The following is a 13,966-nucleotide window of genomic DNA, read 5'->3' on the forward strand; positions in this document are numbered from 1 at the left end:
CTGGGGGAAAGCTTTTGTCCAAAGTTTTCATCGTGGTTGCAAAACGTGCTGAGTGGTGTATGGTCCAGATCCCTTAGCTACAAGCCTCAGAGATTAAAAGGTCTGTCTTTTGTCTCTGGTGAGTTGTGTTAATGATAATGGTGACCGACGGTGATATATTAGCTCATGTTGACTAATATAACTAATCATTTATCGGCCCCCTGAGCACCTCCAAGGCTTTTATCTGAGCATTCCTCAGTAAGTTCTGTATTTATCCATCCAAAAGGTTGAGGTTTACTTGTGTTGCTGTTTTTTTTTTTTTTTAATCACCAATGACAGAGAACTGAATTAGAAATTATAAGGATTCCTGTACAACACATGAGATTTTACATGATACAATTTGGCATTGTAAAACTGATTGTCTGAGAAACCCATTTCATTGTAGAGTAGTGGGGTTCATAACGTTTGAGCTTTATTGCCTGTTTTGCCCACGTATCTTCTGCAAAATTGTAAACAACTACAGTATTATTGTTTGGAAATCAATCGACTTAAATTGCTGACACTCGACAAATATCTTGGAGGAGCACAACTGTGAACAATCCGACTGGCTTTGCCATTGTTTTGCTGTGATGAGTATAATTAACCCAGCTTGCAATGCTGCTGTGTATATGTATGTATATATATATATATATATATATATATATATATATATATATATATATATATGTATATGTATGTATATATATATATGTATATGTATGTATATATATATATGTATATGTATGTATATATATATATATGTATGTATATATATATATATATATATATATATATATATATATATATACACACACACACACACACACACACACACACACACAGTATATGTAGGACTAGTTTGAGGACAACATTGAAAATTTGCAGTGGCCACCCCAGAGACTCGGCTTAAACCCAATCAAAGCACTCTTCTTCTTTCGTGTGTTGCACATGGCTGCGGGTATAATCATTTGCTGGGGGCGCAACTGTGCCGTTCATGCAGTGCCCCTTGCAGGTTAGAGGAAGAATTTGGAATATGGCCAGCGTGCCCCGCAATAGCTCATTTACTCTTCGCAAAGGGCACTGGGATTTTTTACGTCCACCAACTAATGCGGGCAGACGAGACGCCCAGTTTGATGTCAATCCGAGGGATGGCACACACATTGAAGGCTCAATCGAACCACTCTGAAATGTCTTTAAACATTGCTTGAGAGTCAGAGACTAAGCGTGAACACAGCAGAATTCGCCGCTGAACTTGCACTTATTATGATGGAGGAATGGTGCAATTGTACACCTGATATCTACATTTTCTGGACAGTGTTGGTAACATAGTGCTTGTTTTCAAAGACAGACCAACACACTTTTCAATATAAAGTCAAAGATTGTGCATATTTTCTTCCTTCCCCAATTATTTTAGCTATGTAGTGCATAAAATATAACATTTATATTTACAAATCCTGATTGACAATGTTTGTTTTCACGTAACACTAAAATGAATAAATTTGACTGCCATCGAGAGGGCCACACACAGGCTCCAACTTTAAATTATCCACCACTGCCATTGCACAGGATTATTGTCCCACGCCCCTCCGACAAGGTCGGCGACGGACACTGTGCACATTAAAATCAGCTCCATCTGACCGACTGAGCATCCGTCCATTTACTCTTGTGTATGCGGTATTTTACAAAAAAAAAACATTGAATATTTAGCTTTTATATTGAAGACATGTATTCCTCATGACATCTGAGCCTGATTACATCACGGCGCTGATTGGCTGAATTATGTTTCCATGGCAACCCTCTCAGTAACGACCCGTGTACACGATATTACAAAAACCGTTCAAGATTTCGCTTCCATATTACACAGATCTAATCCTCATACCACTCAAAAGGCAGGGGATCGAGAGTATCAGCTCCTCGTTTCACATTTAAATTGTGCATTTCAGAAGATTATATTGTTCAAAAATTGACGATCCATTTTCCTCCTCCTTGTAGTTAATCATTACAAATGTCCTTTCTGTGACATGACTTGTCCAGCACCATCTGCCTTGAGAAATCACATGAAGTTCCGCCACAGCACCAACAAGCCTTTTAAATGTGCACTGTGTGATCATGGGTAAATATCACATTCCACATACACCTTCACCTGGACCACTTTTATGATGATGACCTATTTGTGCCTATTTTCCAAAAGGAAAAACTCCTTTAGTGCACTTTTCTTTTCTTCTTTCATGCATTTCACCCCCCACCCCCATATGGGGTTTTATTTTTTATGTTTTTTTTTTTTCTTTTTTATTCACATTTTGTGAACCTTTTCTCACCATCCTATCACAGATTGTTTAATGCAATTTTTATTTTTTTCAATTCATGCATGCGAGCAAATTTCCCTAGCCCGCACGGGATTTTAAATGTGTCATATCACAGCCACAGACATGTTAATGCAATCCATGCCTCATTAATGTTTTAAAATAAATATTTCATGCAACAGACACTTTTTTATATCTATATCTTTACATTTTTGAGATGGTGTGTAATTTCAAGTCATTGACACATTATCTATTCATTTCTTGATGTTCGTATGACAGAATTTCATGAAATACCACATTGTTAGTGAAAACTCTTTTATTACCTCCTCCACCAAAGGTGGACGGACGTTATGTTTTCATCCCAGTCTGTCTGGTTGTCTCTCTGTGCAGTATATTTCAAAAGGTTGTGGATGGATTCGGACAAAATTGGTGGACAGGCTGGGTGTGTGACGAGGACAAATTGATTAGATGTTGGTGAAATTCTGAATTCGGAGACTGGAATTTCTAAAGTGATTCGTCACCATTGATGGTGCCCAAAAACCGATATATTGCATATCTCAAAAAGTTTGGATGGATTTAGATGAAACTTGATGGGCAGGTTGGGTGTGTGACAAGGACAAATTGATTCGATTTTGGTGAAGATTCGGATTCGAGAATCTTTTAATTTCATGGTGATTCTTCACCGTTGAGAGCTAAGACCAAAAACGATATATAGCACAGTCTCAAACAGTTGTGGATGGACTTTGACAACACTTGGCAGATGAATTGGATAGGTGATCAGAACAAGCCGATTATAATTTGGTTAAGGTACGGATGCAGATTCGGCCCATCAGTGGGCTACAAAACGTAAACTGTTCAGCCTGGTGGAGGTATGTACTCAACCGAGTGCCGTTATAGTTTCTTGAATTACCGGCAAAAATGCAACTGTCTTATTCTGTCATCGAGTTGGCAAGCTGGGAGCAACATTTTGCACTTATTGCCATATTTTCTGCAATTTAAATGCTCTAATGGCAGCGAGGTACTCCATTTGAAACCGTTTGTTCGATATATGTAGCTTTTTGATTCCTTGGGTCCGTAATAAAAATTTATATCGGTAAACCAGTGACCAATTGCAAATTGATAGTGGGATACTTCATCAGTGCACAAGTCCCAAGAGGAAATGTAATTAATTATTTTTTGCCTCAAGAGTTTTGTATTGGAATTTCCTATGATTGCAGCAATGGCAAAAAAGGCGATGTGAGAGCAAGTGGTGGGATTTACAAGGATAAAATAATTTATTGGATTTTGGGAGTGAGGACGCATGAGAATGAAGCACGAGCAATATTCAGATAAACTTACTTGTTTAGTTTTGTCCGGCATTAGTTGGTGGACATTAAAGATCCCCACGTTGTCATTCGCGAAGAGTAGGCGAGCTGTCACCAGCATTGTGAACAAATTCTAAATTCCTGCCATGACTTCCTGAGTCGAAGTGGCGACCCAACCAGGATTGTAACCTCGAAACTGCTTTGGCAGCACCAATTCTTTGCTTGAAAGACATGGTACATGATAATGATGTTTAGTTTTGTCTCGCAGTGGTAGAAGATGCCCTTGGAGGAAAGGGAGGTGTGATATGGGAAGTGTATGCTTTTAACAATATGTACTACTTGGACAATTTGAAGGCAAGTCAATGGTATCCGAGTCTTGTCCCATGCGCACATGGCACTAATACAAAGGTTGAAGTGTTTTAGCATTTATTTTCTTCCCCAATGATGTCTGTGTGTCCAGGTGTAAAAATCAGACGGATTTGCGGAAACATCTGGAGACGCATAGTGCGCATCCTGTTTATCGCTGCGACATAGCTTGCTGCTCTTTCACTGCCCGCTCACTGAGTACAGTCCGAGCACATTACCGTAAAGTGCACCAGGTCAGGCGCTACTGGCAACTACCAGTGGACCTTATAAAGTCAAAGAACAATGTGTCAATAAAATAATGTACCTCCAGAATCCCACTGCTTTTATCATGCATTTGACACTAATTTTACTTTTCAAAATAAATATTCATATCGAACTTCAAACTATACCAAAGCAATTTTGTTGCATTTACAAAGTTTTATTATAGCCAGTAACAAAGGTCAAATCCTCATCAAGTATTGCAGATTTTGTGGATATATTTAATACTTTAGTTTTGAATAGAAAAATAAAGTAATTTTGTAATGCTTGTCATACACCGGTGAATTGAACGAGTTGAGTTTGGTGTGCTTTTCAGGGTTGACTCTTTTTTAAAAATTTTTAATTTTCATTCTGATTTATTCAAATAGTTCAGCGGCATAATGGTTCGAGTTATCCGCTCTGGGTCTAGAAAGTCAGCAGTTGAAACCCCAGGCAAGTGATACAAAAGACTTTAAAAATGGTACGTGTTGCTTCGCTGCTTGACGCTCAGCATTTAAAAAGGATAGAGCACGGACAAGCAACCATTGTGCAGGCTTGATGGGCCTATGGGCCTCCTCCTGCGTTGCATTTCCTTGTAAGGAACTCATTTAATGGAGCTGGTTGAGTGGTTAAAGAGTTGTTTCTTTCCTCCTGGCTAATATGGGTTATATTCTCACTGCTATTTAATCTTGCCAACCTGGACTTGGCAAGCATGGTGAGTATGCCAAAAACCTCTTCAGATTAGTTGGAGGTCTTTGTCCTGCATTGGACTGAAATAGGATGGCTTCAGGGTTTTTTATTCAAATGCTGCAACGCACGACGTAGAAAAATCCAAACTTTCAAGATGCCCAAGCTGAATTTATGATGCGAATCACAAATCTGAAAACAGAAAAATCTTTATTGGCCAAGATGCAAATAAAGAAATAAATAAAAATGGGAATTTAAAGAGTAAGTTTGAAAATACAATAGCAATATGGTGTTGAAAAAAAAAAAAAAACGGTTCATGATTTTATTATTTAATTGTTCTTGCATCCTCCATAGGGAGACTCTGTGCCAAGATACAAATGTCATTTGTGTGAGAAAACCTTCACACGTGGAGGTAGTCTTACAATTCACCTTAGGAGGAAGCACTGTTTTCGATGGCCACCTGGTCACCCCCGTTTCAGGTAATAAGTTAAAACGGTGGACCTTCTTCCTCTCCCTCAAATATATCCCGTACATTGCTCCTTCCTCCCCTCTCTTCCAAGCCTCCTTTTCATTTTATCTCCACTCATTTACAACTTCCCGAACATCCCCTTTCTCTCTTATCTTGTGGATATATCATTGCTTTCATTCATTCTGCTTATTATGATAAGTAATTAGCCCTGTGTCATAATTTCCATACGTAGAGTGCAATATTTGATCATGTTATGAAGGTTGTACTAAAGGATTCTAAATAACTTGTTTCCTAATAATAACCCCAAGCGATAACATTGTGCAAATCAGATTAATGATTGGATACCTGATGCACTGCTTGCTTAGATGTCAGTTATGGAAAGTATGATCTTCGTAGTATGATGTAGTAATAAACCCGTAAGTATGATCTTCCATCACACCCCATCCCACTGACATGCAGACAGCAGCTATATCATTCTCTGCTCATCTGAAATTGTTAAGATTCTGGTCTGATAAATGTAACATGTCTTTGAATCCTGTCAACTATCAGTACCACCCTGTCACTCTGGAAGTATTGTCAAACAAACTAATGTATTTCCATGGTCAGTAACTGGAAGGGGTTGTCTCTTCAAACTCTAGGTCATACTATCAGCCACAGTCATCCTCCATTGTTCCAAGCCATTCGTTTAAAATTTGGAACTACTCACAATTGACGAGGCCTTTGTTTGTATCTCAATGGAGTACTGCTCTCCCCTACGGACTAGTGCCCCAGCATCAGATCTATTTCTCCTGGATTCTACGGAATCTAAAGCTCAACATTTTTTGCCATCTCCCATGATGAGACTGAAGCACAGACATGTTGGTTTTGCATTGCAGTCCGGTCAGTGGCTCTCTCAGCTTCTCCAGGATGCCCACATTCTTCCAGTGACCCCCTCCTGTCTAAACTACCAAAATGCAGGCTTTCCACACACCTCTACTCTTTTGTTTGTCTTTTCTCATGTTTGGGGAACTACCTTCCAGAAGCAGTTTCTTAAACTCTTCCATTCAGGGTTTGAAGCAGGCAGTGAACCTCCATCTCAAGTCATCCACCATTGCTGTCCACAATTTCGCTCCCCCACCCACCCCCCAATCAACTACACCTAACCAAACCCTCTTACAGGTTACAGGCTTTCTTTCTCTATTCCTGGTCATTGCCTTGCTTGTGTGCAACTGTCAACGCACTGTAAGTGCGTTGCCTTTTTAGCAGCGTCTCGCGTATAGTAGGTGACCCAGAGCGCTAAACATTTGAAAGAGGTCACACAGCTTGCTATACTTTGTTTCTATATATTTTTAGGTAGGTATGTCCATTCCTCATAACGTTTCAGAGGTCTGCTCATCAGACACTCTTGCGAACAATTTCTGTGGGTGGAAGTTTGAAGATACGAGATCACCTAAATGAGCCAAATAATTAGGGGTAGGGGAAACTAAATTGAGTGTTTTATGAAGTAATTGTGATGAAAGTCATGCATATTAGGTATCATTGAGAAGGGGTTGGCCCACACTACAATTTGGCATTAATAAAATTTTGATGACCTCATCGATGATGTCACTAGGGGTCAAAAGGTCATATTTTGGATGCAAGTTAAAATCTGGGTGTTAGTGATATTAAATATGGTGCTGTGACCAAACTAAGAGAGTCTGGGTACCACAAATGCTATTAATATAAGCCAACATATACCCAAACTTTTTTATATTATGAAAAATTGCATAAGTATTATAGTTTTCATATTAACCCCTCGAGTCCGATATGCAAAATATGCAAAATAAGCAAAAAAAGTCAAATATCAGCTTTTTCTGAAAAATACAATTATGTTTTATTTTGAAGCTTGTGAAGCATTTGCATAGTCGCAAATGGATATCGGAATGAATGCTTGTTCACCAGAAGTGTATATTAACCCTTTGCCAGTTTCAGACATTTCAATAAAGCATACTCTCTTTCCTGAACTGGAGCTGAGTGATGCTGGAACTAAATGCATTGAAAGGCCACAAGTATAAGAGTATAGGCCTACATTTATGAATCATAACGTTACAGCTAAGCCTTCATGTATTGTTGTAGTTGCAAATATAAAAAAAACAGTACCCTTGAACAGGCCACCATATTTTTTTTTAAATCAAAGCACTCTTCAGTAATTGGAGGTAAATTGCTATTCATCTCTCCTTGGCATCATGTGTTGATTTCAGAAAATTTTCAATCCCACTTTAGTCCATTATTCAGAACCATACAATGGCAGGAAGAAATTAATATAAACCATAAGGTAAGTAGTTTTAAACAAGCATATGAATGAACTTAATTCGAGTCATAAATACCACAGCTTTTGAAAAGGTGCCTGAAAAAAATGTAGGCCTGCATGCAGGTGCACATACCTGTGCATGTGACATGGATGATGTCAGGAATAGCTACAGTGATGTACAGGCAAGAGAGCCAGCAGCTATATAGGTCATGTAGGTACATCCTTACAGACCTAGTACATGTTGTAGTATATAAATTATAATCTCATTTGATCTGTAACTCGATAGTATGGTGGCCCATGAGGCCAATGATCACTTGTTTGTTGAATTAAGCACTGAACATTTATTATTTTTGCCCTCCAATACATAGTTTTTCAATAGTTGTATATTGATTCTTAACTACTACATTTCACACATCTTCAGGTATATGTACCTTTGGTACATCCCAGCGACACAATGGAGGAAGGGGCTATTTGAATTGGTGAGAAAAGGAAGTCGCCAAGTGATGGGACAGATTATAATTCCTGTATAATTTGTCAAAAGAAGACCGTGTACTCTTCAAAATGTCACAGAGAATGGTTATCCCTGATTACTGTACGCTTTATCCCATCGAATGGACAAGGTTGCTCGCAGTCTCCTATATGATGTCAGCAGTAAGGACATATTTCTCAAGAAACTTCCTAAGATTCACAGTTCGTGTCGAAGTACATACAATAATAAAAAACGGTTGATAAAAAAAACAGCCTAAGGTCGAAACAAGCATTGCAAATATGGATGAAGAACTCGTCTGCACATCTACTCGATTGAAATTTGACACAAAGTTAGATTTCAAAACGAGCTGTGGTAAAGTGAGAGACAAAAAAGGAGATCGCAAATTGATTTTGGTTGCCACAAAGTATAGACAGTTATCAATTTGGAATAAAGTGAATGAACTCAATGATGAACGAATGCTACATTTGATTCAAGGTTGTGACGTAGGCTGTGCGGACATGATTGCAAATGACTTTAGGTATCATAGGTTGTACTTGAATAGTTTTATGAACAAACGCCCCACAGATATCAACACTACTGACACTTTTAGTGTCCATGAAAAAGGGTTTCAGTGGCTTATTTATCCTATTGAAGCAAAACTGCTCAGTGATTGTTGTATTTATTTTGTTTCACAATTGCGTGATATGCTTCGTAGGTGGTTGGATGAGAAGCATGCGGAACATGCCATGTCATATCGTAGTGATACGCTTGTAAAACAATTTCAGAACCACAATGGTGAGCAAATTATGATTGTTCCCCAGGTCGGTACTTCGAATCTCTTATGTTCCTCCCAGTTAGCTTTGGGAACAGTCCTCACAGAAGTTAAGAAACTGAAAGATCGCCTGGAAGAATCAGAATACATTGAGGAGGATCTTGACACTGACAAAACTGCCACTGAACCTCAACAGTCCCATACATCACCTTCTGAGTCATTTCATACTGCAAAGGCCATTCACAAACAGCTTAAATCAATAGCCAGTGAAGAAAGGAAGAGATTGAAGCAAGTGGATGCTACAGAAGTAAACATGGATATATCATATGAATATGCACTGAAGTGTGTCCCGAATGACTTGTACAACCACATTGCTTGGATGTTGACTGATGCAGACAGTGGTCTTGGTCCTGATGACCGTGTTGTGCTTGAGACAAAACAGCATGAACAAGTGCTCGACCTTTCACAGGATATATGTGCTGCCATTGCTAAAATAGCAACTCCCAAACATGTTGGCACTGCTTTGCACATCATAAAGCAGACTCTTAAGTAAGGACACGGTAACCCTACTAAATGGATTTGGTAACTGCATTAGTTATAACGATGCACAGAGATAGATATATATATATATATATATATATATATATATATATATATATATATATATATATATATATATATATATATATATATATATAGATAGATATAGATATATAGATAGATATAGATATATAGATAGATATATATATATATATATATATATATATATATATATATATATATATATATATATATATATATATATATATATATAGATAGATATATATATATATATATATATATATATATATATATATATATATATATATATATATATCCACCATGGCAAATGAAGCAAATGATCAGATAGAAAAGCAAGGCTATTTCATTCCTGGAAACATTGCAAAATATATTTTCACCCAGTTTGCCATTGATAATCTTGACTTTCATGAGCCTGGTGTTGGCGCAGTGGTTAGGGCAGCGGCTTGGGATCCAAAAGGTCCTGAGTCCAAGCCCTGTTGGGCCACTGAATTAATACACCAGGGGGTTGACTCAGCCTGTCATCCTTCCGAGGTCGGCGAAATGAGTACCAGTGTACTGGGCCGGTGTATACCCCGGTTAAAATAGGTGTACCAGATCCCTGTGTCGCAAGAGGCGACCAGGGTTGCGTCAGGAAGGGCATCCGGTGTAAAACATGTGCCAAATCACTACGCGGATCATATGGATGATCTGCTGTGGCAACCCCTAACGGGAGCAGCCGAAAGAAGAAGAAGAAGAATCTTGACTTTCATGAGAACACCATTGATGGAACAACTACTAATGGAACCACACATATAATCTACCAATATCCCAATGATGCCACCAGAGAAAACCAATCAAGCACAAAGTGCATTCCGCTACAAAAAAAAAATCCCGTTCAGTGACCCTTGAAGACACGGAGCCTGTTCAACCTAAAAGAAGTTGGATCACCCTTCCTGATTGACAGAAAAGTCGTTCCTTGTTTGGACTCAAACTAGTCCCAGATGATACAAACTGATTTAAAATGGAAGAGGACTTCAATATTCTGTTCAAACTATGTATGACAGGTTCCACTGATTTACTAGATCTCACACATGAAATGCATCCAGTATCCTGGAAAAACTTCAAAGAAATGCAAATTGAAAAATGTGAAAAGGCTACTGTGATTGGTTATGGTCCATTTCTTCCTCTTTCCCCAACCAACCCTGATGTTGTTCAAGAGTCAGTAGATTATTGTATGACTGTATCCAAAGATCTTGGCCAAGAATTCTGTCTTGACGTGCGATCAAGCCATCTATGAAATTGTTCTGGCATTACAGAAGAAACATCCCACAAAGTACGACCACCTTATTCTTCGAATGGGTGGATTTCACATTGCAATGAATTTTCAAGGGGCAATTGGCAAACTGATGAAAGGAACTGGACTAGAAGACCTTTTTATTGAAGGCGGTGTGTGCTTGCCAGGCACTGCTAACAAGATGTCTGGAAAAGATTACTATCAAATGTTGCGAGCTCACACTCTTGTAGAGAATGCTATACTGTATATGCACTTTTTTGGGACGCCTTCGAAGACTGGCTGGTGGAAAAGTCCACTCGCACTGATGAATTATCATCTTTGTCCATCCAAGTGTCCATCCACCAAACCACAATATGCAAACGTGCATCACAGCCAGACCCAGAGCTTCCTGACCCTTGTAAATTTGGGAGGTCCAAAAAGAATGGCTGCCTGCTTGCCACACGAATGATGAAACCCTCAAAACCTGGAATAGTTCAAACCCATTGTAACTGCAAGAAAGGTAAATGCAAAAGACGCTGTTTATGTAGAATGGCCGGCTTGAAATGCAGCATTGCCTGCAAGTGCTGCGGAGATCCACAGAATTGTGATCTCGCCTCGGAGGATGAGGACTATTTGATATGAATATTTCAATCAGAACTACTATGATGAGCAGATTGGAACTCAGTGTCACTGACATTTGGTCATTGGTTCCTATAGGACCAAGAAATTGAATTAAATGTAAAGTTTTGACGACTGCATTAAATAACACACTGAACCATTACCCAAAAAATAAAAATGGTTAATTTTAGCCATGAAAGGGTTAATTCGTATATTAAATGCATACAAAGCCTTATTGGACTAATATTTGATGTTATTAAAGATATTACTGTAAAAAAAAATGCAGTCTCTCGTCTATTTCATAAAATCCACATTTTTAGACATTTTTGCTGACTTTGCACTTTTGTCAGAATGAGTTAATATGAAAACTATTGTACTTATGTAACTTTTCTTAATACCAAAAACTTAGTGTATATGTACTCTTATATTAATGGTGTTTGTGTTTTTCACTCTCTTTTGTTTTGGCTAGAACACTACATATTATATCACGATTTCCCATATTTTGACTTCTGGCAAAAATACGTGACCTTTTGGCTTCTTGTGACATCATTGATGACGTCATCAAAATAAAAAAAATATATCAAAATTTAGCTTGACCCTATCTCTTTCCAATGATACCTAATATGCATGTATTGCAACTTAATAAATGCATAAAAATCTCATTTCAGTTTCCCTTACCCCTAATTATTTAGCTCATTTAGGTGATCTCGTATCTTCAAACTTCCACCCACAGAAATTGTTCGCAAGAGTGTCTGATGAGCAGACCTCTGAAACCTTATGAGGAATGGACATACCTACCTAAAAACACATAGAAACAAAGTATAGCAAGAAGTGTGACCTCCAACCCTTATTTTGCATGCTATGGCAGTCTGGGTCCCCTACTCGTAGCGATCGCTGCTCATAGAGAGCTCGGCGTTGTTCTTCTTCTTTTTGTTCTTGTTCTTCTTCTTCTTGTGAAGACAAAACCTTAATCTCTAGGACTCGGCTCTTGTATATACAAGATCCGGATCTCCTTAAATACTAAGCACATGTACACATCCTCACATAGACGGTGCCTTTTGCGAGCGTCTATCATGAACTTTTAAATATATTCGGACATTTGCTTTAAAGTTTCGAAAAGTTCATGTTACTATTTAAAGATTATTCCATTTATCATATTGTAATTTCGTAAATACATTATTTATTTCGTAAATACACAATATATCGTAAATACGTAAATACATTATGACGCGCTTCGCTATTGGCTTAATCAAGGCACGTGATGAAATATCGGAAGTTGTTTTAAAAAAAAAAATTTTTTTTTTTTTTTAGCCGACAAAATCTTTTGGACGCTGCTCGTGGACACATTTGTCCTTGTTGTCCAATGCCACCCCTCTTCACGAGCCTCGATCATGCACATCTATAAAATAAATAATTCCAGAAAACTATTGTGTCGTTTTGTTGAGTGATTTGTACCTTTTAATGACAATAACTTTTTAAATTGTAATAACATTGTACATCAATTGACACGTGTTGAAATTTTTATGCAGGTATCGTGCAAGTCAAGATGGCTTCTTGCGCTTACAGTTGGTACGGTATGAGAGTGTGGAGTTGACAGCACAACTCATTGGGCAGAAAGATGGAGATCATGGGACAGACCGATTTGGGGATGAGAGGGAAGATGCACCTTCTTCCACATTGCCATCCTCCAATCCGACACGACCCCTGAGATCAGTCAGTCGCAAGAAAGGAACCAAGCCACTCCAAGAGGAATTATTCCCAAAGTGTGAACTCTCGAGTGAAACACCTGCAGGGGATCTCGCCATGTCTGCAGAATTTGTGAGAACTGTACGTGAGATGGGTGTGGATGTCATGTAAACCCAAGATTGCAAAAATAATCCACCTGCTTCTTTTACAGGAGATATTCTTTACAATCATTTGGTTTGGCTACATCTCCAATCTCTGTAGAGAATGCTCTTAAATACACGGGAGAGTTGAGGTTAAAAAAAAAAAAAATTTCACCTGACCCTGACCAAGAAGAAAGTCGACGCAAGTCTTTATCTCTGTTGTTTTCCAATCAGACGACTTTCCCTCAAGGTGGATAAATTTCCTGACTTGATTGAAATGCCATGTTTTTGGCTCTGTAGCTTTTTGAAAATTGGGGAATAACTTTTAACCCCCTGCCCCCATCATATTTTCTGGTTACATAACTTATGCTACCTCGTGCTGTTTCTTACCATTGTGCTTCCAAAGGTGTTTTGGATAAAACATTGTTTTTGAAGAATGCATTGTTTTTGAAAACATAAATCCCTGTAGTCGCTGTATCGAAAGTGCTTGTGGAAATCTTCAATTCTACAGTATAAATTAAAAGCATGAGTTGTAAAATTTTTGTTTTTGCTTTAATAAACATTTATCATGGTTGATTTGTCAGAAATGGCTATCTTCTTGCCTTTTGCCCATGTTTAGATTTTTCCACTAACTTGGAATAATTTGATTGTCTTTTGACAAACTGTTGCATCTTCAAAAATAATCGTACCCATGGCCGAAGGAAGTGGTGCAGTTTAAAAAAAAAAAAACAGAATGGTCTGCTTGTGTGTGTGTGGGCACATGTGGTGAAACTACAAATGGCAATTTGCGACTG

At 38.2% G+C, this 13,966-nt stretch overlaps 1 protein-coding gene across 4 annotated transcripts in view; it reads left to right on the forward strand.

Annotated features, from left to right (window-relative positions):
- Nucleotides 1–13,759, forward strand: part of HINFP (histone H4 transcription factor) — a 33,724-nt gene extending 19,965 nt beyond the window's left edge. For all 4 annotated transcript variants that reach the window (XM_085850009.1, XM_085850013.1, XM_085850010.1 and 1 more), the window contains 4 exons: nt 2,011–2,131; nt 4,086–4,224; nt 5,270–5,394; nt 12,876–13,759. In XM_085850009.1, the coding sequence (XP_085706135.1) occupies nt 2,011–2,131; nt 4,086–4,224; nt 5,270–5,394; nt 12,876–13,203 (713 nt within the window). In that variant the 3' untranslated portion in view covers nt 13,204–13,759. The remainder of the gene's footprint in view (nt 1–2,010; nt 2,132–4,085; nt 4,225–5,269; nt 5,395–12,875) is intronic.
- Nucleotides 13,760–13,966: the final 207 nt, after the last annotated feature.

Source organism: Eptatretus burgeri, chromosome 12, assembly GCF_056783735.1.
Source record: "Eptatretus burgeri isolate ZD-2024b chromosome 12, Ebu_testis_v1, whole genome shotgun sequence".
NCBI lineage: Eukaryota > Metazoa > Chordata > Myxini > Myxiniformes > Myxinidae > Eptatretus > Eptatretus burgeri.